The sequence below is a fragment of the Nannospalax galili genome, unplaced genomic scaffold (assembly GCF_000622305.1).
Source record: "Nannospalax galili isolate Female #2095 unplaced genomic scaffold, S.galili_v1.0 scaffold1097, whole genome shotgun sequence".
Taxonomy (NCBI): domain Eukaryota; kingdom Metazoa; phylum Chordata; class Mammalia; order Rodentia; family Spalacidae; genus Nannospalax; species Nannospalax galili.
Window position 1 is genome coordinate 547743 of NW_008340640.1, and position 23168 is coordinate 570910.

Here is a 23168-nt window from a genome sequence, read left to right on the forward strand (position 1 = left end):
TTCTCAAGATATCCTATAACACCATGTTCTCCACTGTACCCAAAAATAAATCAATTAATTATACTGTGATTACTTCTGCTGATAATAAACTAGCAGCAATAAAGGGATGACAGTAGACCATTAAGAGAATAAACAGTATCTCGGCAATGTTAGGGAAGTCAATAAATGGGACTATGTCTCCTGGATCAGAGCTTCACACCCTCCTCCAGTTCTGTCGGGATGCTTGTGATGGCCGTCTGTTATCAACCAAGTTCAAAAAATATATACAATGGGGAACTTTTCATACTTCTAATAGGCCTTCCATCAAAACTTTCAAAGCCATCCCTAAATATAGAGTCATCGATTCTTAGAACATGGTAATATTTTAAGTAGTTAGAATGTTAACTTCGCAGCCCTGCTGTCCCTCAGGAGTGTTGCTGCCCACACCCCTGATGGAATATTGCCTTTGTCCCGGTCAGCATTAGAACTATGCAGGGAGGGAGCTGAGTGAATTCCAACTTCCTGGTAGCTTGTGGAGAACTCTGTAACCATTACTTATCCAAATAAAACATTGCCAACAACTTAACATGTATTTTATTAAAAACTCAAGAAAGGAGGTCAGTGTTTCCCAATAAAAAGAAGTGTAAATGTTTTAAGGCTGGAAATGCTAAACTCCAATTGGATGATCATGCACTATATCCACAGGTTGACTTATCACTCTACCCCACATTAATGTGCACAGTTATTATACATCAGTAAGATATTTGGAAATAAAAAGTAAAGCATTGCTTTGTAAATTAATAGCATTTGTTTCTATGTGTCAAACCCCAGATTAAGAACTTAGGCCAAATGGTACATCCAATGAGGGGTAGGCGGGGACAGGGAGGAAGGGAAGGAGGGAGGGAGTGGAGAGAGAAAGGAGAGAGGGAAAGAGTTTTCTCAACCTAAAAACCTGTTTAAAAAGCCCAATATCTCTTCACTTTGCTGGTGGGAGCAGACTGCTGAGTCCTTTTGTTTTGTGATTTTGGTTGCATGTCTGTTGTCTGGTGTGATGAACCTTGGCTAGAGAGCAGACAGCATGCAGCAGCATTATGTCAATGATGCTAATGCAGGAATGGACTTCAGCTCAACTTTTCTCTTGGATTAAAATTGTGCTCATGTGTTTTTAAGTTCATTTTGTCCAGAAGATTTGAATAAAACTTTAAGCACAGTCTCCTATCTATACTGACGGAGGCTATCAAGTGCTGTGGAGGATGGAAGCAATTTTTATGTGCATACCTCTTGTTCCTGAGGGTCCAGTTCACTTCTGCTGTGAATTTAAATGAGTTCATTTAAGTAGATGGGTCAGAAGCCACTGTCATCATGGTAGCCCCGTGCCTGGTTCTTAATTAAAGGCAACAGGAGATTAATTTGAAACATTAATTTAAAAGTGCATATACTAAAAGAAAGAGTTATTGCAAGAAAGCCTAAAGAACTTTTCTCTTGTCCCTAGATGTAGAAGACAGAAGTAGCTCAGGGTCCTGGGGGAATGGAGGCCATCCAAGCCCGTCCAGGGTAAGTATGTCTAATCATTTTCCCTATAAGCAGACATGGCACATATATAAATTGACTAACTGAAGGTGAGCTTCTCACATGCATCAGGCATGCATACACACACACTTGTACTGATCTATATGCATAATCTGTTTAATGAAGAGTCTTTTATTTACCCTTATTGGACACCGCGCCTAAACTTACACCTGTTCCATTGGTGTAACCTGGCGAGAAATCTTTTATAAAGCCCTTGTCTTTACCTTTGCAGTTACTGATCTAGTATGCTAGAAAGTCATTTGTCAAATAGAGAACGTGTTTAAGTATATCCCAATTTCCCCATCACATGTTGATGTGACAAGACTCTTGATTAACACTGTATAATCTTCAAGACCCTGTACGAAGTTCTGTCCCATCAGTGTCACCTGTACAGAAGTCCCCATTGGCTCCATTTTGTGGCCATGGCTCATCAGTTGGATTCATTCATTTATTCCCATGTTGTTGCTGCCCTTCTGTGGTTCTGTACCAGTGGTGGTTCCTCTGGATGTTACAGGAAGGTGAAGTATGATGAGAGGGGGTGTTAGGCATTGTGGGGTTTTTGTGTGTGTGATATCTTGAACGTATCATTTTACCTCTTTGATCCTCATATTTCTTCCAACTGAAACATGCAGGATGTTGTGTATGCTAACTGCATCTTTTTTAGGCCCTCTAAATCCACAGTAGTTTTTGTAATACACAGACAGTGCCCCCAATTAAAAGTATATTTAATGCAGGTGTAAAGCCAACATTTCTCCTTCCTTCTAGGCTCTCTAGCTGAGGCAGTCTGCTGGGAGGGGGCTGTCTTCCTGTGAGTGGTACCATCAGTTTGGGTTGGGGGAGGTCTCTGCTCTGGCATGAGAGGCACAGGAGGTCATGAAGCTGTCAGAATGAGGCCAGTCAAACTTACACGCTTCCACCTGTCTCAGGCATTGCGAGCCTCACACTGGTCTTCAGAGTACGGCAGGATCTTGAAGCTTACTGGGAACTTCATTGAGCCTTGCACCAGCTGTCGAGCTTGACATTCTAATGCATTATATGGATGGGTTGAGGAAATCTTTCCTTCTCCTCATGTTACAGCCTGCACTTGCACAAATAAATCCATCCCCTTGACAGCAGATGAGATGAGGAAGGTTCCCTCTATCGTTGAGTTCATTCAGTTTCTCTTGAATTCTTTGTTTTACATGCAATTGTATTGTATGTAATTCAGTACAACACTCTGAGCATTAAACTAAATTCACATCAGACATTAATTAGTAATTTTATATTAACTTCTTGCTATTAATTTTTTTACCATTAAAATTTAAAAATTCTTACAATGTGTATTTACTCCAAAATGGAGTGCTTTCAATTGAATTTTGGAAAACAAGGTCCACTTATATTCTTCTTGACTTATTTTTAAGTTCAGTTTCCATAAAGCCATTTTTATTAAAAAAAAATGTGCTGGAGAGTTGGCTCATTGGGTAAAGGTGCTTTCCACCAAGCTGGCAATCTGAGTTTGACCCCTGGGACTGCATGGTGTAGGAGACCACTGACTCCTGCAAGTTGTCCTCTGACCTGCACACATGGGCCATACCATGGTATCTCTGCGTTCTCTAAAAATAAACGAGTGCAATTAAAAATATAAAAAGGAAATACATTTATGGGGCTTGTGAAGTAGTTCAGTTGGTAAAGTGCTTGCCATACAAGCATATGGCTATACCCCCTGCCACACACAGGAACACACATATACACACCCACACCCACACCCACACACACACACACATACACACACACACACACACACTACATTGGTGAGTAATTTTAAGTCAATATATTTTAATTTATGTTATCTAAATTTTGTTTGCAAAAGACAGATGCTTGTAGATGCCTATCAGGTGATCTTGCTATGTGTCTCCCCCCATCTTGACTTGGTGGTACTGTCTTCTGCCCACAATACTCTGCTGACCATTAACTTAGATAATATATATTAATGCTTGTAGTGCACTATCTGGGATAAAGACACTTCATAAATAATAATCACTAGCATGCAATACGCAGTGTAGGAGTAGTAATAATATTCACCATAGGCTTTTGAAATGTGGCATCTATTTACATATTAACATACTGGTAGATGTATTTATGTACAGCATCATCCTGATTAGTTTTTTATAAATAAGGAAAGGTAAGTAAAAACGTTATTGTTTGTCCTGAGGATTCCAGTCCTCTCTAGTGAGGTGACATGCCTTCCTTCTTCTCTCAGCATCCATCTTTCATGTGTGGGCAGATTCTGCCCTTTGGCTGACATGCCAACTGATACCTCTAAGTAAATTTGACTTAGACTTTACAGACAGTTCAACCAGCTGAGCAGTCACTCCCCCTTTTCTGGTCACTTTGTGTACTTTTATAGAATGAGATTTGAATCAAATAATACAAATGGTTTTTAACTCTTTCTTACATGTTATTAAATTTCTCCATGAAATTTAAGTGACTAGGAAGCTTAAAAATAATGTTTTAATTTTAAATTCCTAAGACAAAGAAATCATAAATAAATTGAAACATTTCTCCCCCCAAATGATCCCCTTTAAAATTGTTTTTTATGTAGCATATTTTGTTCATTTCAGGAAATACTGATTTATGCTGAAGCTTTAAACTTTATCCTGTGCATTATTATTATAATTATTAATGACTGTATGTATATATGTGTGTCAGAGTGTATATATGACGTTCGTGGAGAGGGATATAGGACACATGTGGAAGTCAGAGCTAATTTTGTGGGGTCAGCTCTCTCCTTCCACTTTTACATGGTTTCTGGAGCTAGATCTCAGGTTTTCAGGCTTGTACTGCTAAGCCATGAAATATAGGCTGAAGCTGAGTTATAGGCCCCTGTGCTGAGGCTCTATGTTCATTCATAGTTAAAGAGTAATATTCACATTTTTATGTGTTAATTACTAATAAAATGAGTTGGTCATTTTACAACTTCAACAGTAACTGTAACAAAACATCAAAACCAGTATAGTAAGCTAAATGTTTAAAGGGCTCTACCATGGTTTGAATGGCTTATTTCTCCTTGCTTTAATGTAGGCTTGTCAAAAGAATAAGTTTTGATATATGCAGTGAGTATATAGTATGATGTTTTAATATATTATTTCATTAAATCACAACAACTCAGTACAGTTGGTATCATTACCACTATTCTCAAGACTTTACAGTTTATATATTATTTAAACCTTGTAGATTACAGAACTCTGTCTAACCCACTACTCATGTGAAGGTGCAAGTTCCCACAGTGAGGCTCCTTGGAGCAAATAATTGACTCCAGTTTCTTTTGATGGGAGGAGTTTTAGTATTGGGAGTATGTTTATGTATGTAGTTTTAAATGTAAAATTAAGAAACTTACCTTGTTATTTTATTTACAGAACTATGGAGATGGGACTCCCTATGACCACATGACCAGCAGGGATCTTGGGTCACACGACAATCTCTCTCCACCCTTTGTCAATTCCAGAATACAAAGTAAGACAAGTTTTATATTAACATGCCCTTTTGGAATGCTTGTTTGCCATGTAAGGGGATACCATGTATCAGACAGCCATTCAGATTTTAGGAACAGGGTTATTTAGCCAGTTTAACCCCAGGACTCTTAATTTCTAGAAATATAGTGATTGTCTATGTTTGCTAATACTACATCAAGGACTAAGTTTTACAAACATATGGAATTAAATAATTTCAACGATATGGAGTCTATGTGGAATTTTTCTTTCTTAGACAGAAAGCATACCCCACTTAAGTGTTACAATGGTACTTTTCTTAGACACTGGTGAAGTTGAAGTGGTGAGTATTTATAATAAAAACATTGGGCTTCTTGGTTGACAAGGGCACAAAGCATTGATTGTGAACTTTTACTATTAAGGTTATGGTAATGTTGTCAAAGGACTTAGTGTGCTTAACTCAGAGTAGCTTATTCAAGTTGAATTGTAAAATCTGGCTGAGTATTTGTCCAGGGATGGACGTTACTGCTGATGTTATGGTAGGCCACATCCTGCATCATTTCAAGCAAGCTGCATGGCTACTTGGAGTTTGAGTCTGTCTACAAATTTCTGTCTTGTCCTTCATACTGGTTTCCGCAGCTTATTTTTCTGCCTTTGACTCTCCTGTAGGGATGTTTGTTTAACAGCAGTAACCTGTGCATTGAAATGACAATTCATAATGGCTTAAAAGGTCCCAGTAGCTGGCTACTTCAGTTTTGATTGAAGAAAATGATCTTTGTTCTAGTAAATGTGAGTTCTTAACAATATTAGTAAGTCTTTCAGACTGGCCAAATTCTGTTGCAGAGCTGTCAATAAATGAAGTTCAATTTCATGACACAAGCTGTTGGACCATTCTCTAAGGAAAATACCCAGCAATAATTGTATCATTCTGAAACTGTAATTGCAAATGCTTTTAAAGAGTGTCCTGATTTCAAGCCTTGGAAGCTATGCCAGTTACTTATGCTGCTGATGGTCCTTTAATCTCAATCGTTTCCCCTCCCCCAGAAAATCATCATCAAATGGGTTATTTAACAAAGGAGTTGTTTTTAATGGCTAGTGTCATGTTATGCCTTTGAGTGTCTTTCCTGGGTAATGTGAAATGGTATTTGATCTTAGGTTCTTGTTATTTGTATTTTCTTTATGACTTCAAAATGGTGAACTTCATATTGATGTTTTCATTTTTAACTAAAGAAGAAATCTTAGCTCTGTTCAATTATTAATGGACAAATACATCAAACCTCAGCGGACTAGTATATGTAGAAACAGATGATGATGTTTGTCAATTTAGATTTTAAAGTACAACTTTTAACTTCAGTGTCAATAACCATGATTTTAAGACACCTTTACCCTTTTGTTCCTCCTTGCCCAACTATATAAGACAGAATTAAAGATTAAGTTGAGAAAGAATATACTGATTTCCTTTAGAAGATTCTAAAATTATCCAGATGAGCTAAAAACTTGACTTAAAATATGTAAATCACAATTTACTAACATATTACTAACACAATTTGCATATTTTCCTCATGTTAGGAAGTACATTATATATGTGAAACAAGTTGAAAGAGAAATTTGATGAATTAATATCAGAATATACCAAGGCGCACAGCTATATTAATTATTCTTGTTCATTACGGACAACTGTTTTACAAACTCAATTAGTTGTTTATCTACATAGTATTTAATATTTTTTCCAGATAATATTTAAAATATAAGTGACCCCCAGCCTGGAGCTGATTCTTCTCGCTTGGTTGTTGTTTAAGCTGAAAATTCATGTCAGCTTTGCTCTTTCATCCCGTCTGCCCTCCTTCCCATTAAACTCTTAAACATGGAGGCCAAGACAGTCCCCTGCATTGTGGTAGGAAATGCTAGTCTCAGAGGCTCCCACCCACTGTTCCCAGTGAAAGGGCTTCTCTGTTAGATAAGCTGTCTGGTCTGAAACATGGCTCTTTATTGTTTACAAACTGCTACATTTTCCACCTCAAGCAGATTTTTGCACAGAAAAGAATTGTGCTTGGGCTAAATGGTTTATCTGACATTAACAGGGCAGTGTCAGACGGGGGTCAGAGAAGTCACCCTCAGAGCGAGAGGGCACTGTGCAGTGTGCAAAAAAGAAAAAGAGAGAAAAAGGCATTGAAATGAGTATGAAATGCCTTACATTTTTAGTTTAGAGAAGAATTTAAAATTATTTTCAGAGAAATGATCGTGCTGGTGCCTTGAAAACTCTTCCCACCACTCTAATTTCTCACATCCCAAACGCCCTCTTGATGGGCTTGGGTATCTCAGGGCCAGCTTCAGAGAACAAAGATCTACATTGAGTTTGCCCAAGCTGCTGTTTACTTAAAATTAAACTACTCTTTAAGACGAAGTCCTTTGGATGTTGTGCTGCATTTTTACAAAGAGGACATGTAATTTTCAAAAGATTAAAGACAATCAATTTGCAAATAGAACGAAACACAAAGTGAGACCTGTTACATAAGCAGCACATTTTGAGCTCTGGAACACAGGCATGCTGTGTCATGGACGTTCTTTGTGTCCAAACCTGTATTCTAATGCTATAACCCTTGCGAACATTTTCCTCAAACCAAAAGCTATTAGAATTTACTGAAAGTTTTGAGCAACAGTCCACTCTAGAATCTTTAACTGGTTTTCATTAAAACTACAAAAGGTTTCTTTACGTTTCAGACTTAATTCCGCCATGATGTCACATAAGGGTAAAAGCTATAGCATCAGAAATAAATCAGCCACTTTATTGGAGCAGATTTTCTATTGTCAAATCAATCAAGTCTGTGACTGAATTAGGCGTCTGCTTCAGAAATAAGTGACACTAATTTTACCGGAAAGAGTTATTAACTGCAGATGACCTGATTTTTTTTTTTTTAACGGTTCACTTTTAAGGTTTTATTTTATTTCAAAGAAAGAGAAGGTACTCCTTTTTGAGTGAATTATTGTGGTACATTTTGTTTCTTAGTGACATGACACAGTCCTTGATAACATGCTTACCCACAAACATCTTTATCCTAACAAAAGCATTTTTACAAGTCTGAACTTTTTTATTTCACATGAATGATTTTACATGAATGTTATAGTTTTTATAATATAGCATTTCTGTATGTTACCAGAATAACACTACTTAATCCATTTGTGTCTCTCTTTCTTGATTTATTTGAAATGGGATAAAAGTGATAAATAAAAATGTCTTTGTTAATTTATTCTTTTAGAAATAAATTTGTATATCTGTAAATACTACCCCATCTCATGGTTATGAAATCTCTAATGTAAAAATAAATGAACAGAAGTTTGCTTATATATGAGTGCACACACAGGCTCCAAATTACACACATGTGCCTGTTAGGTTTTGAGAACTCGGGCACTTCTTGGCAAGAGGCATTTTTATTAGTTATGCCGTTTTCTAGTTGTGGTTGTCACACATGGTTTCTTTATTTAGGTGATACTATATAAATTCTGTAAAGTAATTGCAACTAACCAGAAAGCAGGTTTCTGATAAAATATTGGCTTGAATGGCTGTTTCTTTTTGTTTGGGTATGGGAAGGGCCATGAGGATTTTGAGAGACTACAGCAAATTTGCCAGTTACTGAGCATCCCTTTCACCTGACATTTGCAGTGTACTTACTACGCTGTCATCTAGGAGTTATAAACCAATTTACCTTAGATGTGATCCAATGTACTGTTTGTATGTAAAGGAAACAGGTCATGTCTTTCCTGTTACTGTTTCTGTGCTTATTAATGATATTAATGGAAGCTTTCACCTGTTAGAAACTTGTTTGCTGTATTTTTGAAGCAGCTTAATTAAACCTTCACAGGTGGTTGGTTGGGTAGCTTTTGGAATCACCTAAGAGGACAGAGGACCCTGAGTTTGAGTTCTGTGTCTTTTTAAAAATTTTTATTTATTATTTTAATTTTATGTGTATGAGTATATTGCTTGCATGTAGGTAGGCGCATGTCGTGCAATGCCCACAGAGGTCAGAAGAGGGTGTCGGATTCCTTGACACTGGAGTTACAAGTGGTTGTTAACCGCCATTTGGGTGCTGGGAATCAAATCTGGGTCCTCTGCAAGAGCAGTCAGTGCTCTTCACTGCTGAGTCATCTCTCCAGCCCCTGAGTTCTATATCTTTTAGAGGATTATTTCTATGCTACAGAATTGTTTGAAAATCCTGTTAAGAAGTATATACAAAGAATATAGGTTGTTCAAAACACTCCTATTTTTTAAACTTTTGTCTATATTAAAAAAAATGAATCTGCCTTTTAGAAAGCATCAACCTTTTGGAAATTACTATCCAAATATTTCCCTAATTCTGGATGGTATGTTTTCTAACTGAAAGTCTTCGATCTGAGGAAGGATTGAAACTTGTATTTTCCTTCTATTGTTCCAGAATCTTAATTGAAAACCAGATTGTTGGAGGACAAATGCTCATGCTATCCAGTGAGATCATATCCCTGAGCTAGTGACCAAGGGACGTGCAAAGTGATACTTCTGGACAGTTGGGTGCAGCTTTATTGTCAGCTGCCCGTTTTCACAAGTCCCATTGTGAGTGGTTCAGTTTCCTAACTGTGGTATTTGGTTCTAGTCCTTAATCTGCACCAGGTCACTAAATAATTCACCAGGAGACTCACAGACTTCTAAACTAGCTCAGTGGAACATTTCACTGCACGATTAGATTGGGGTTTCAGACAGAGCTGAAGAAAGCTGCTGGCTTATAGGATGACCTTTGAGTCTCATCTGGGTTAGCGGTTGGTATTTTCATTTGGTTACTGTGGTCATATTGTGACAGCTGCTGGCTCATTATAATTCGGTTCCACTGCTCCGTTTGCCTAGCAGAAATATTTAGGTTTGTATTACTTCAGAGTGTTTATGGCTACCTCGAGTTTACCCCAGCATAAAGGTAGAGTGTTGTGAGTTTTCAGGCTCAAGTGGCAATACAGGTGACACAGACTTCTTGTAAAACAGCACCTGTGAGTAGATGCCAACGATGAGGTTTTCTTTTCAATGGAAAATGGAAAATACCAATGAATCAGCTTTTATGAGGGAAACTGTTTTGGAGTCCTTCATGTGCAAAGGGAAAGCATGACCATAAAGAAACACCATATTTTCAAAGCATGGGTTGGGTTTTACTAGCCCCCTCGGTCAGATGGGTTTTCTGTGCAGGAATGTAAATATTAGAAAAAAGCAAAATCTGTACAATGACAGCAATCATTTGATGTTTGAAAGTTCCAGAGGTCACATATGTTTGAGTCACTGCACTAAAATGGAAATGGGAATAGAGATACTGGAAGTTGTAGTTCCCTCTTCAAGTGTTCTGAAATCAATTAAATCAGCAGGCTGCTTGGAAGTTCATTAGTATTTCATGCTGGACATTGCTACCTGAACTCCTGGTGAATTCTTTCTTTTGTGGTGGTGGTTCTGGGATTGATCCCAGGGCCTTGTGTATTCTAGCAAGTACTCTAACACTGTTGTGTGTGTCTGTGTCTGTGTGTGCATGTGTGTTTACATGGCATCTCTCAGCTTGAGTTGTCTGGTTATCATCTCCTATGTGTTGGGCTATGTGACACCAGCAATTCTAGGCAGGAGTAATCTTTAGTAGTATTCTGATTTGATTTTATTTGCATTGTCAGAGAGTTTTGATTCTTTTGATATGCTAAACTTAAACCTTCTTCTTGAAATACTGAGAAATATGACTTTTTGGTGTGTCAGTGTTGGTGATTTTAGCAGCCTGACTGTTGAGCTAAGGCTAGAGCTCAGAAAGCCAGAGTTTTCTATTCATTTGCTACCCTGTTTGTGGGGACTCAGGCCTGTATGGTTTCATATCTTCTAGCAAAGGGAGGAACCATCCTTTGGATGCTGCTTGTAATTTTCTCATCTAATGGTCCATTGATCTCTTACCTATGTCAATTTGTCATCCTATATTTTATCTTTAGTGGTGTTTTATTGTTTCTAATTCCTTCATCCTTGTTTTATGAACACTTTCAAGTGGCTTTGGTAGGGATGTGATTTTCAAATGTAAATCTTTGTTTTGTGTGTGTGTACATGTGTGGGAACCTCTCTCTCTCTCTCCTTCTCTCTCTGTGTGTGTGTGTGTGTGTGTATGTGTGTGTGTGTGTGTGTGTTCTTTACATTTATCTATTTTGTGTGTGTATCTGTGTGTGTGTGTGTGTCTATTTGTGTGTCTGTGTGTGTGTCTGTGTGCAGGAAAACACATGACACATTTGTGTGGAGTTCAGAGGACAATTTGTGAGAGTCAGTTTTCTCCCTCTACCATGCGGGTTCCAGAGATAGAATTCAGACTTAGCAGCAAGTACTTTTACATGTGGAGCCCTCTTGCTGGCCCAAAATGTCAGTCTTTGAAGCATGATCTCAGCTGGGTGTTTTCTTTTATGTCTCAACTCATTCCAGATCTGTAATTAAAGGATGGATCCTGGGTAAAATAATAGCCCAGTAGGTTTGAATCCAGGAGAAAATGTATTCTGCTTTAGGCCAGTACTTGGGATAGGAATGTAGAACCTCAACAAATGGCCTTGAGTGCTTTAAGTCATGAATGACTCTGGAAACCAGATATATAGAGTTTATATAGGGTTTAAACCCTGCGTGATAAGTCCATAAATTTGAGTCTGCCTTAGATCCTACTGTACTAGAAAGAAAACCTTAAACCAGAACCAGGGCAATAGAAATTCAATTCTTATTTTATAGTTATATATCCTTGGCTGTACAGAATATTCTCCTATTTTTAGAGTATGGTTCATATTACAGCTTGGTAGATTTCAGCTTTCAATATATACAGCACAGATTGCTTGGTGTGTAAGAGGAAGTAAATGAAATCAATAATATTTAGAAAGGCCATTGAGAAAGTTGATGGCTCCCAGCATTCAGATAACCCATTTCCTGCCGTCCAGTCAGCAAGCACTTGCATTGCTCTTTCTGTGGTCTAGCTTCCTCTTCATTCTGGTACCCCCTCTACTGTATAGCCCAATTCATACTGTGTGTGTGAGGGACTTTCACTGTTATAACAGGTTTATAAAACCTGGTTTAATAGAATTTACAAGAAGTGATAGTTAGAAAAATGTTCCATGAAGACTATGGCTAACAGATCTCCTAAGTAGCCTAGGAAGATTTTTTTTGTGTGTGTGTAGAAGATTGTTCACTATAGCTGGGTATGCTAACCCCAGGTCCCTTGAGAACAAAACACAAGCCCAAGTGTGAGGAGCCCAAGTATGAGGCAGCTTGGGTCACACATTGAGTCTCTTCTAGAGAGAAAGAACGAAAGGTTGTTATTAATTGTAAGAGAAAAAAATATCATTTAAGATTCACATGCATGTATAAAGCTTTTATATCAGATAGGAATGTGTTTTCTTGACATTCTATAAAATTTGACTAATGATGGCTTAAAAATAATTTTTCTTCTCAAGTTCGGTAGTTGCTGCTGCTAGAATTTGTTTGAAGGTTAGTGATTTTGGGGCTGCTGACTCTGGGATTCTTTTGTCCATCTCACTGTCCCCAAATGACTTACAGCTTCTGGTGTCAAGATTGGGAAAGATGAGTTTAGTAACATCTATCCCATTTACTCCTGGCTCCTGTCTAGTCTGCCCATCTCTGGCTTTGGGGGTCAGGGAGGCTGAGTTCAGTAGCTCCACAGTCTCTTTAGTGAGAACACATGAGAAGAGGGTGCGGAATTCATAGTGGACTTACCAGCTATCTGTGTTTGATTCATGTTGTGTACTTTTTAAAGCGAAATATGTCAATTTCTGCTTAACAGTTTTGAAAACTAGGAATAAACTTTCATGTAATAAAGTTTTGTTTTAAAGTCTCAACTCAGTTCTAGACAGAAAATGAGAAGAAAACACAAAGAGGCCATGGAGTAGATGGAAGGTTCCTACAGCGGGGTTGTCAGCAGGAGAGTGCTATATGAGTTAAAAAAATGAGTCTGGGGCTGAGTGTTCATTTACCTACAAGGCCTGAGCCTTCATTGTGCTAACCCCCTGAGCAGGCCAACAGGCAGCCAGTTCCCACTTTTTGTGTGCCTTCCCTTTTAAGTCTCTGACTTGACCTTTGAGCCTGTCCAAAGTATCTTTGTCAGGTAGCAGGCTTAGAGTTTGAGCTACCAGCCTCTACCTGAGTCTTTTTGGTGCTCTGTTTGGTAGAGCCAAAGGTATGTCTTAACTCCCACAACCTCCCGTTGAACCCATTCAGAGGAGACCTGGCACCCTGGGACATGCCACTTCAAGTGACAGGCAGACAGATCCTCTTTCTCCTGGACTACTGCCAGCACAGTCTCCAGGGCACACACCTCCACCAGTGCCACACGGAAGCAGGCAGAGAGAATGCCTGCCTCCTGGGGCAGGGTGGGGGCCCCTCCATTTTCATTTAATATGAACATAATTATACTTGTTGATTTTTAATGTGGAGGATTAGGTACGCCAAAAGACATTTAATTTTGGACAGCATGCCAAGACTGGATAAAATTGTGAGAATGGGCTCCAACTTTGAGCCAGAAGTTTCCCAGCCCTGCTGATGAGTACTGTGGCATGACTCAGACCAGTGAGAACATAGGCAGGGGAAAAAGCCCATCTATCTGGAAGGAGGCAATGGGAAGCTAACCGATCCTGTTTTTATTTAGTAGTAAACCCGAAATTCTTCGCTGGGAAGATAGTTTCTCTGAATTTTGCATAAAATGTTAACTCAGACAGCATTAACCAGAATCCTGCTTCTTGACAGATCCTGGGTTTTTAAACACTGAATTTCTTTTCTTTGATTTTAAAAAATTGTTATCAGCAGTGTGTGTATATGTGTGTGTGTGTGTGTGTGTGTTTGTGTGTGTGTGTAGTGTGTGTAGTGTGCCACAGCATGCGTTATATAGGACAACTTGAAGCAGTGGTTTCTTTCCTTCCATTGTGGGTCCAGGAATCAAACTCAAGTCATCAGGCAAGGCAAGTATTTCTACATCCTTAGTCTCCTTTGGATTTCTTAAAGCTTTTATTGTTTCTCAAATCCAGGACAATAATATTAATCCAGTTCAGACATCTATGATCTGATTGCTGGAATGGGTCCACCTTAGGTGTTCAGCTGATGCTCCATAAAAATGTGAGTTTTCTGTGTTCTCATGACATCATTCATTAGGACCCAAGAAGCCACAGGAGGAGCTCTTTTAAGCTCCCTGTGCTGAAAGAGGTGTCAAGGCACGTGGACTCTGGTGCTCGCCCTGTGCTGGGACTCATGGTGTAGCACATCTTCAGATTGGTAGTCTGCTAATTTTGTCTGGGTTATGAATTTAAAATATAGAGACTTTGAGTTATGCATGATGGCAGTTTAAAAATACCTTTACCTTCAAATGTGATCAGTGCAGAAGGCAGGAGCCAGTGGAGGTAGAGGAGCAATGCTTAGTTCACCAAACATCAACACCAAAGTGGTTTCTTTCTTAGTCGGTCTACCAAAGCCTATGAAACAAGCACATCACTGAGCATAGCTTTGTTGAATTCAGATTTGTCCCTTTGTAAAACATTTGCCTCCAGCTGTATTCCTTTCCATTTTAAATGTTCTCAGTGTCCCCTCTGCACATGACGGAGACACCGTTAGAGTGAGTTCAAGAAACTGGCTGAAAAATAGAGATTTTTCCGTTCCACCTGAACTGTGGAGTCACTGTGGACAACAAGGCTTTTCATCAGGGGGATTCTTTGACAACCACCTTCCGTGTGTTAGGGAATGTCCTGGAGACATTACTGCTCAGCCCTTTCCAAGAGAACCTTGACCCGGAGAGTTGACCAGCACAGCCTCCACGTGGGGCTCTTCTGCCCTTCGCCTCATTCCTGGGGATTTCTGAGACTAAAGGAACCATGTATTATTGAGTGGAAAGAGGAATTCATTGGCTCTCATTTCATTTCCCATTGCAGACTATAGGGCCTAGGAACCAACCAGTACCAAGTGTTTGAAGCACATTACTAAAACCGAAGTACTTCATAGATGGAACTCAAATATTTTTCATCTTTTCAATAGTTACTTATTAATCACTTCTGAATTCCTTGACATATATTTATTAGTAGGAAAACTATGATGAAGCATCACTTAAATTACTGTAAAATATAATAGGTTTCATTGTTTATGATTAAAGTACAACATTGAGCCTAGTGCGGTAGTGCATGCCTTTAATCCCATCACTTAGGAGGCAGAGGCAGGCAGATCTTTTGTGAGATCAAGGTCAGCCTGGTCTACATAGCGAGTTCCAAGCCAGCTGGGGCTACAGGGAGACCCTCTCTCAAAAACTTCAAAAGAACAAAACAAAAGAAAAACAAAAAAACAACATTGAAAGTGCTTGTGGGATTGACCCTAACAGAAAATACCCAATCTGAGGAAACTGGTGGGTGGCGGGTCAAGCAGTAGTCTCTGGCCGCTGATTTGAACACCGGTTCATAGTACTAAGGCTCTGTGACTTTGCCCAAGTTTAAGTGCTTACAATGGAATTTCTCATGTGAGTAGTTTGTCTGTCTGAATGAAATAGCATGAAGCCACCTGGCATTTACATTCAGTTAATGCAAATTATTATTACGCCTACTATTATTTTACATAGGCTGTTTTTCTGCTTATTGGGGCTGACCACTTGCAAACTTGAGCATCATGTAGTGAAATTTGGCAGAATGTGGAAGTGATGAACTGTGTGCCACCTCCTCATGGGCCATATTAAAGCTGAATGCAAACAGAAAGTACATATCTGATGACAGTTGGTAGAGAAGAGGGAGGCAAAGAAAGTGAAGGATGAGAGAAAGACTCACATAAAAAGTTAATTTTTGAGTGTTCTCATCCCCAAATATTGTGTAACCTTGTAAGCTGTCAGCACTCCTGAAGTCTTGAAATTACTGGGTTGCTAATTGTTTGTGCCTTTTATTCACCTTGGCAATTTGGACCAACTGTATTCTTAACAGTTCAATTACCAAATCTAAATGCTTCTGATGCAAGCATAAACACTTTATGTGTAACCAATTCTACTTAATTGGGTGATACCAAATCATGGAGGGGAATATACTAGTGACCCTGTCTCCTTCAGTACTGCAGAGTCTTTGGAATTGAACCTAATAACCATATTTTTAGAACTTAACTGCTCTCCTAACATAATCAAATCAATACTTTCTTTTGTTTTTAGGCTTTATTTTGTTGTTATATTTTCCTCTTCCTTATGTAGTGATGGCTTCACAAATATTACTTGGAAGTTGACATGCAGTGATAAATATTTTAACTATCTTGGTGGACCACATCAATAATGGGCCATCTCTCTGAGCTAGTTATGGGAACAGATTAACCTGGTGAACAGTTCTTGAAATGATCGTTTTTTCCCGTTATTAAATAAACCATGAAGACCCATTGGTGATGGGGAGGTCTCCAAAATTTTTCACTTCCTCAGAAATAACACAGTTCTACATGTTCATGATTTTGCGTTTTTATTCATTGCAGAGTCCTCAGTGTCATTTGAGTACCAACTGAAAAGAAAAAGCTAAAGGCCTTGCTCAGTCTCATCAAGGCATCTAAATGGTTAATGAGATTTTTGCCCCTCACTTTTCACGAGTTTCATTTGGTTCTGAAATAAAAAAAAATTCTGACTGTTCTCTCAGCTGAGCTGATACTGGCTTAACAGTGGAATTGAGTTCACACCTGCTCTAGCTTAAAAAGAAGCCTCTTTGTGGCTTGCTTAAAACATTTGCAGAGCAGACCCAGAGAGTACTCCTGTCTCCACAGTTGTCACTCCAGTGGAGCTTCCTGCACGTGATTTAGAGAAGTTGCATGCAGGCTGGCCCCCCTTTGCTGAGTGTCCCCAGCTAGGTTCCATCCCTGAGCTCCCGCCCTCCTCCAGGTATGTGACTGCAGAAGTACAATTGGTTTGTGTAGGCAGCAGGTCTGCATTAGCACAGGAAAGTGTGCATGTGGGAAAATCTTTGCATTTGCTAAGCCATTTAGCTGTTCAAGACATGGTCCGTTAGTCAGGCAACGTACAATGACTTTTCGGAGAGCTCTAGTTAAGGGGCAGGACGTGTAAAGTGGTGTACACTTAGGCGGATAATTAATAATTAGTGTAGGCTTGTAAGACTGTAATAGAATATATAAATTTCAACACCTGTTAAAGCTTTATCAGCACAGATCACCTTTCTTTATTATGCGTGCTCCTCCCCCTTGCAAAACAAAGTGTTTCCTATCCATGTGATACATCTTCACAAGTAAAGGAGGACAAATTTTTCTTTCAAGTACTATTTCTTGTATTCATTGTGCTCAAGTGACACATGTTACTGGTTGGATTTAGAAAGTACACCTAATTGATAGCATTTTATGTGAGTTTGGCCAGAGATGGCAGAATTCTTTAGACAAAAATATTTTGGTGCATTCTAATATATGTAGAGAATTCCATTAGCTGATCCAAGACACTGCCTGTACCTATCCCTCCACATTGTTGATTTGGTAACTTCAGTACAAGTAGTTATTCAGAGAAAAAGAGAGAGTGAGGTTTTCCTAGTGGCTAAGTTGGAACGGGTAGAGATGATAAAATTGGTTGCAAGTTCAGTTTTAGGCTTGGCTGTGTCATGAGCGGATTTTACACCTCATGGCTTAGCTGAGCTGCCTTGATTTTTGGGCATGGAGGAAATGCTCCCTGACAACAGCGATGGAAAGGGCACATTATATATTTGTGAAAGCAGAGAGGAATATGTTACTGCTTGAAAACTTGTATTGACTGCTTGATACATAAAAAAACCAATATTATCAAGATATCTGCAATGATATGGTCGTCAGTATTTGTATTTTCACAAACCATCTGTGTAAATTCCATTTATACTTGAAGTTGACCAAGTAATGACTCTCTACACTCTTCATTCATTCATTCATCCATCCATTCATTCATTCTCTCACCAAACGAATACTGTGGAAGGCTTGTGACAAAATGTCATGTCTAGTTAGACACTACGTACTGCTGTGCCCCCGTTTCTTACCTTTATATTGACTCACTTTCTGAAGGAAGATCTGGTTGCTATCCAATAGTGGTTACTTAGGACATTAGTGAAAATATCAGCATGTGGCCTGGCTGCTGTTGGAGTGCCCAACCTGGCCACCAGCCTCATAATAACAGCTATAGTTTTTGGAGTGTTCACTTTATGCAAGACCTTTTCAGAGTCCTTTACACATACGGTAAACTTCTTGGCTGGGCATTGCCATTCACAATTTATAGAGGTGGTAGCTGAGGATCTCCGAGAACAGGCTGCCCACCCTGTGTAGTCAGTAAGTGGCAGGAGCCCAAATTCTAAGCTGCATCTGCAGAACTCTAAAGCCTCTGTCCTCACCCATCCCCACATCTCTCATTTGTAGAGAATATTGAAAGAATTCCCAGAAGTGCAGTAGCAGTTAAACGTGTTCATCTGCAACTAATCGAGTACCTAATAATAATAGGTTAGTCAAATAAAGGATTTTATCCCCTCTCCTCACTTAAGGAGTTATTTAGGGGTCAGAGGTTGCCTGTGTAGATTAAGTGGATCAGTATTGCGCTTCCTCCCTTCTGTCCCCCTTAGCCAGCTGATTCTCATACTTCAGCATTTAAAAAATTGTGTGTGTGTGTGTGTGTGTGTGTGTGTGTGTGTGTGTGTTGAGGCTATGTATGTATGAGTGCAGGTGTCCTGGAGAGGAGCTGGAGATTTAGGCAGTTCTGAGCGGCCCGGTGTGATTGTTGGTAATTGAACTCAGGTCTTCTGGAAAAGCAGCAACATGTGCTTGTAGCCACTGAGCTATCCCTTCAGGCCTTAGCATTTTCTGTCATCTTGTATATTTTGCAGTGTGACCAGTGGACCTCAGATAGCACATGAATTGATGACAGGAAGCTGGGGAGGCAGAGGTAGGGCAGCACTCACTCCTACCTGTATTCCATTCCATCAAGGGAAAGTGGAAGTGTTACCAGAGACCCGGTTTGCCTGCTCACAACATAGTGACTACATTTTTAAGAAACAGGTGCATGTGACTCTGAGAGAGAAGCTGATGAAGTGGATTTCTACAGTGTGGATCTGTGACCCAAGGGAGCTGAGCATGGCCATTGGTTAAGTCAGCATAAATTCTGATATGGACACATAATTGTACTTGGGCTGCTTCTTAAAGACTGAAAACTACTCAGGTAGAAGGAGAATTACATGGGGCTACAAATGCTTTTACAGGGTGGAGCTGGATTCTACAATGGGAGGCCTAAGCCTTGTTCCCCAGAAGAAGGGCTGATAGGTTAATGCAATTCTGGCCCTAGAAAAAGGAAAGGGCTCTCTTATATGGAAGGTAAAAGAAGTTGGGGTTTCTATGAAGCATGTGGTGAATAGCTCAGAAGCTACATTTTTTGTTGTTTGTTTTGTTTTTTGTTTTTAGACAGGGGGCAGGGTCTCCTTGTAGCCCCAGATAGCCTGGGACTCTCTATGTAGACCAGGCTGGTCTAAACCTCATGAAGATCTTCTGACTCTGCCTCCTAAGTGCTAGATTAAAGGCATGCACCACCATGTCTAGCTCAAAGGTCTTTTTGAGACAAGGTCTCCCTGTAGTCCCAGTTGACCTGAACTCTACCACCATGTCTAGCTCAAAGGTCTTTTTGAGACAGGGTCTCCCTGTAGTCCCAGTTGACCTGAACTCACTATGTAGATCAGGCTGGCCTTGAACTGACAGTGATCCATCTGCCTCTTCCTCCCGAGTGCTGGGACCAAAGGTGTGTGCCACCAAGCCCAGCCTCAAATGCTGTTTTTAAATGGTGAGACTCTGTGACCTGATATGGTTAATAGTATAGGACAGTCAGTCATGTTGCTGTAAGAGGCAATTTGAGGGCTAGGAAATTAGTCAGAAGGTAACTAAAGAAATTTTAAGAGGAGATGGTAGGAGATTGAACGGAAATTTGAAATCAGGAACAGTGATAGTATGGATTTGAGTTAATGGAAATGATGGGATTTGGAAACTAATGGGTTAGGGTGGGGTCAGCCATGGCTTCTTGGTGGTTGAGCTTACGTTCCTGTTGGCTGGCAGTGCTTCTTATTAAGATGTGTAAAATGGGAGAAGTAGGTTATGGGGGATTAGAGTGGTAAGTCCAGTTTTAGACATAATGAAATTTTTTTTTGGATATTTGTGGGAAGACAGATTTGTGGTTCTGGGTCAGGATTGCAGATTTGGCAAGCAGTATCTCATATTTAGTAGTGAAATCACAGGAATAAATAAATTACCCAGAGAAGAGGGAGCATATTTTCTGATTAATCATCTGGTTTTCTACAGATTTAAAATTGGAAAAGCAAGTCTTCTGTGTCTTAGACCCTCTTTTCCCCTATAAACATGGTATCTGTGAGAAATAATTCTTGTTTAATCAGTCAGTCATCGTTTTCCATCTATTTAATCGCTCATCCTTAATGTACTTTTCTACTTCTTTCCTTCTTTTCCTCCCCTCCCCTCCCCTCCTTGACAAATCACTTTCAAACTCTATTTCATGACTTACTGTACTCACCATTTGGGATGATACCATGCATTTTAAAAACCAGAACAGAATTCAAAGCTCTTTCTTGTGTTCTTTGTCATTTATTGTATCACTTTCTCTTCCAACATGGGAATCATTCTTAGCTGAAGCTGTAAAAGGTGTTGGGATATAGATGATGCTGTGACTCTCAGGAATGAATGAATGCATGGGTCCCATCAGGCACTCCTGCTTGGTGTTCCCTACACTGAGGAAGACGCTATGGACGAGGCAATTCATTCCATTTTAACAGCACTAATTTTAGAAGGTTCTCAATTCTATATATTTATTATTTTTTATTTTATGTGGATGCATGTATTGCCTGCATGTAGGTAAGTGCACCCGTGTCATGCAATGCCCGTGGAGGACAGAAGAGGCTGTCAGATCCCCTGGAAATGGAGTTACGGACAGTTGTTAGCTGCCATGTGGGTGCTGGGATTTGAACCTGGGTCTTCTGCCAGAGCAACCAGTGTTCTTAACTGCTGAGGCATTCCTCCAACCCCCGCTTTCAATATACCTTTAAGGATTAAAAAAAACCCACATTTCCTTCAAAAATATCATTGGAAAATACTTATCGCACTGCAGAAGATGGTTTGGCTACACCTGTACTCCTTCCTGGTCACTGCCCTCTGCACATGATCTACTTACTCTTTCTGTTTCTAAATGGCAAGCCCAGGACTGATATTCCAGATCTGAGTCAGACCTTTATGGATCTGCTCTCAGCTTCAGGTGAATGTAGTCTGGTTGTATTGATATATCTTTATTTTGGCATTGATTGAAGATTGACCCTATTGGTCTACTAAAACCATTTTTTTTTTTTTAACCCTCATTGCTTCACAACTAGTGCTTCATTTACATGTGTGGGATGGGACCTTATTTTATCCTTATCTGACTTCTTCTTTCTAGTTTTGGTCTACAAGTGTGGCATGGTTCCATACTCTTACTTCGTTGCCCTGGGAAGCAGATGGCATGATGCCTAGCAGTGCCTTCTTGGTCCATTGACTAGATGGTTAACCTTATAGGTAAACTTTACTGTTAAACCTATATGGATTTCAAGCTGGTTAAGCTGGTTGCTTTCCCTGCCCCATAGTTCCCTCACATATAGATGTTGATGATAATTATAAGATATACTGGGTTAGAAATAAATGATGTATATCAATGCATAGAGGGGGGATGCCTGGAACATATGGCACATGAAGCAGTTGCTCACTATTACTGTAACTATTACTGGTGTGGGGAGTTTACAGTCTATGTCCATGACTGTGGATTCTTCTTTTCCTGTTATTCACATAGTGTTGTTTGAAGAGAAAGCTCAAAGCAAATGGTTCTTTTATGACCAGTAGAAGGAACAAATGTAGTTCTGTAATTCAACATATTTACTATGAAGCACATAGACTATTGTGATGAATAAAGTTTTCATTGACCCACAATTCTTAACTGGCTACTTTGTTGGGCCTTATGAAAAAATAACTGAAACAACAATAGCCATAAAACCTTAAAATCACATGGATTAAAGTCCTAGGTACCCCTTTGCCTATACCTGGTTTCAAGACTGAAATTTGCAAGACAAGCCAGATGTTAAATTACAGATTTTACAGAAATGGGGTTTATGTTAACAAAAGATAGATTACTGTGTCCTTACCAGGATTGGCCTTTATATCCTAAGACTATGAAAATTAGACTCACAACAGATCTTTAGTAACATAGTTCTGTAGCAGACAAGATCTTTGGATTATATGTGTGTGTGTGTGTGTGTGTGTGTGCGCGCGCGCGCGCGCGCGTGCGTGCGTGCGTGCGTGTGTGTGTGTGTGTATTTTGGTGCACACGCCCAAGGGAATTTCAAGAAGAGTTCTCATGCAGAAGCAGCCAGATATCCAGGCATCCTTAGAGGGAGGGAATGAATTAGCATCCAGCAACCTGTTTTAAAACCAAGCACTGGGAGTCCATGCAAGGTCTAAGTTGATCTTAGTGCCAGGGTTAGGTCAGCTTGACTTACTTTCATAATAAATGTCCCAGTAGGGACAGCAACATCCAGTTTGCAGTTGCAGAGTCCCCACTGGATAAGCAACCCTTTAGCTTCCTCTTTGTTCATGTACAGAAGGATGGATGGTACATGGAACAAGCTCATCCTTTTGGTTCATCGTACCAGCGTATAAGACTTCTGCATCTAGCCCGGCTCCTGTATAGACTTCTAAGAGATATGCCCACACCTTCGAGTGTTCATTCATATTCAGATAAAGTTCTTTTCAGATTTGTGGAAACATAAAGTCTTTGCATGCATCTGCCTTTTTGTCTGCCCTTTTCCTTATATACGGGTTTTGATTTGGTGCCACCAAAGGAGGGAAGCTAGCAATTCTGAGAATTCAGGTTTCATGTTATCCTATTACTTGTAAGACAGAAGAGGTACTTTATTAGTTAGGAAGCATGTCTCATTTTCTGTGTAGCTTTTGAAAAATCATCCTGACTTATGTGCTATTTTTTGCATTGGCACCCATTACTGAAGCTGTGTCTCAGAAGAGCTGAGATGTGGCCAATAATCCTCAGAGACTGACAGGGCTGTAGGATTTGATCAACTATTACCTTTATCCAGGCCAGAGGAAGTTGGTACTTTTTTTTCACT

General features: G+C 39.6%; 1 protein-coding gene across 12 annotated transcripts in view; it reads left to right on the top strand.

The window, feature by feature from the left end:
* Tcf4 (transcription factor 4) overlaps positions 1-23168 on the top strand; it is a 353045-nt gene that overhangs the window by 121151 nt on the left and 208726 nt on the right. For all 12 annotated transcript variants that reach the window (XM_008835657.3, XM_008835659.3, XM_008835658.3 and 9 more), the window contains 2 exons: positions 1472-1533; positions 4944-5040. In XM_008835657.3, the coding sequence (XP_008833879.1) occupies positions 1472-1533; positions 4944-5040 (159 nt within the window). The remainder of the gene's footprint in view (positions 1-1471; positions 1534-4943; positions 5041-23168) is intronic.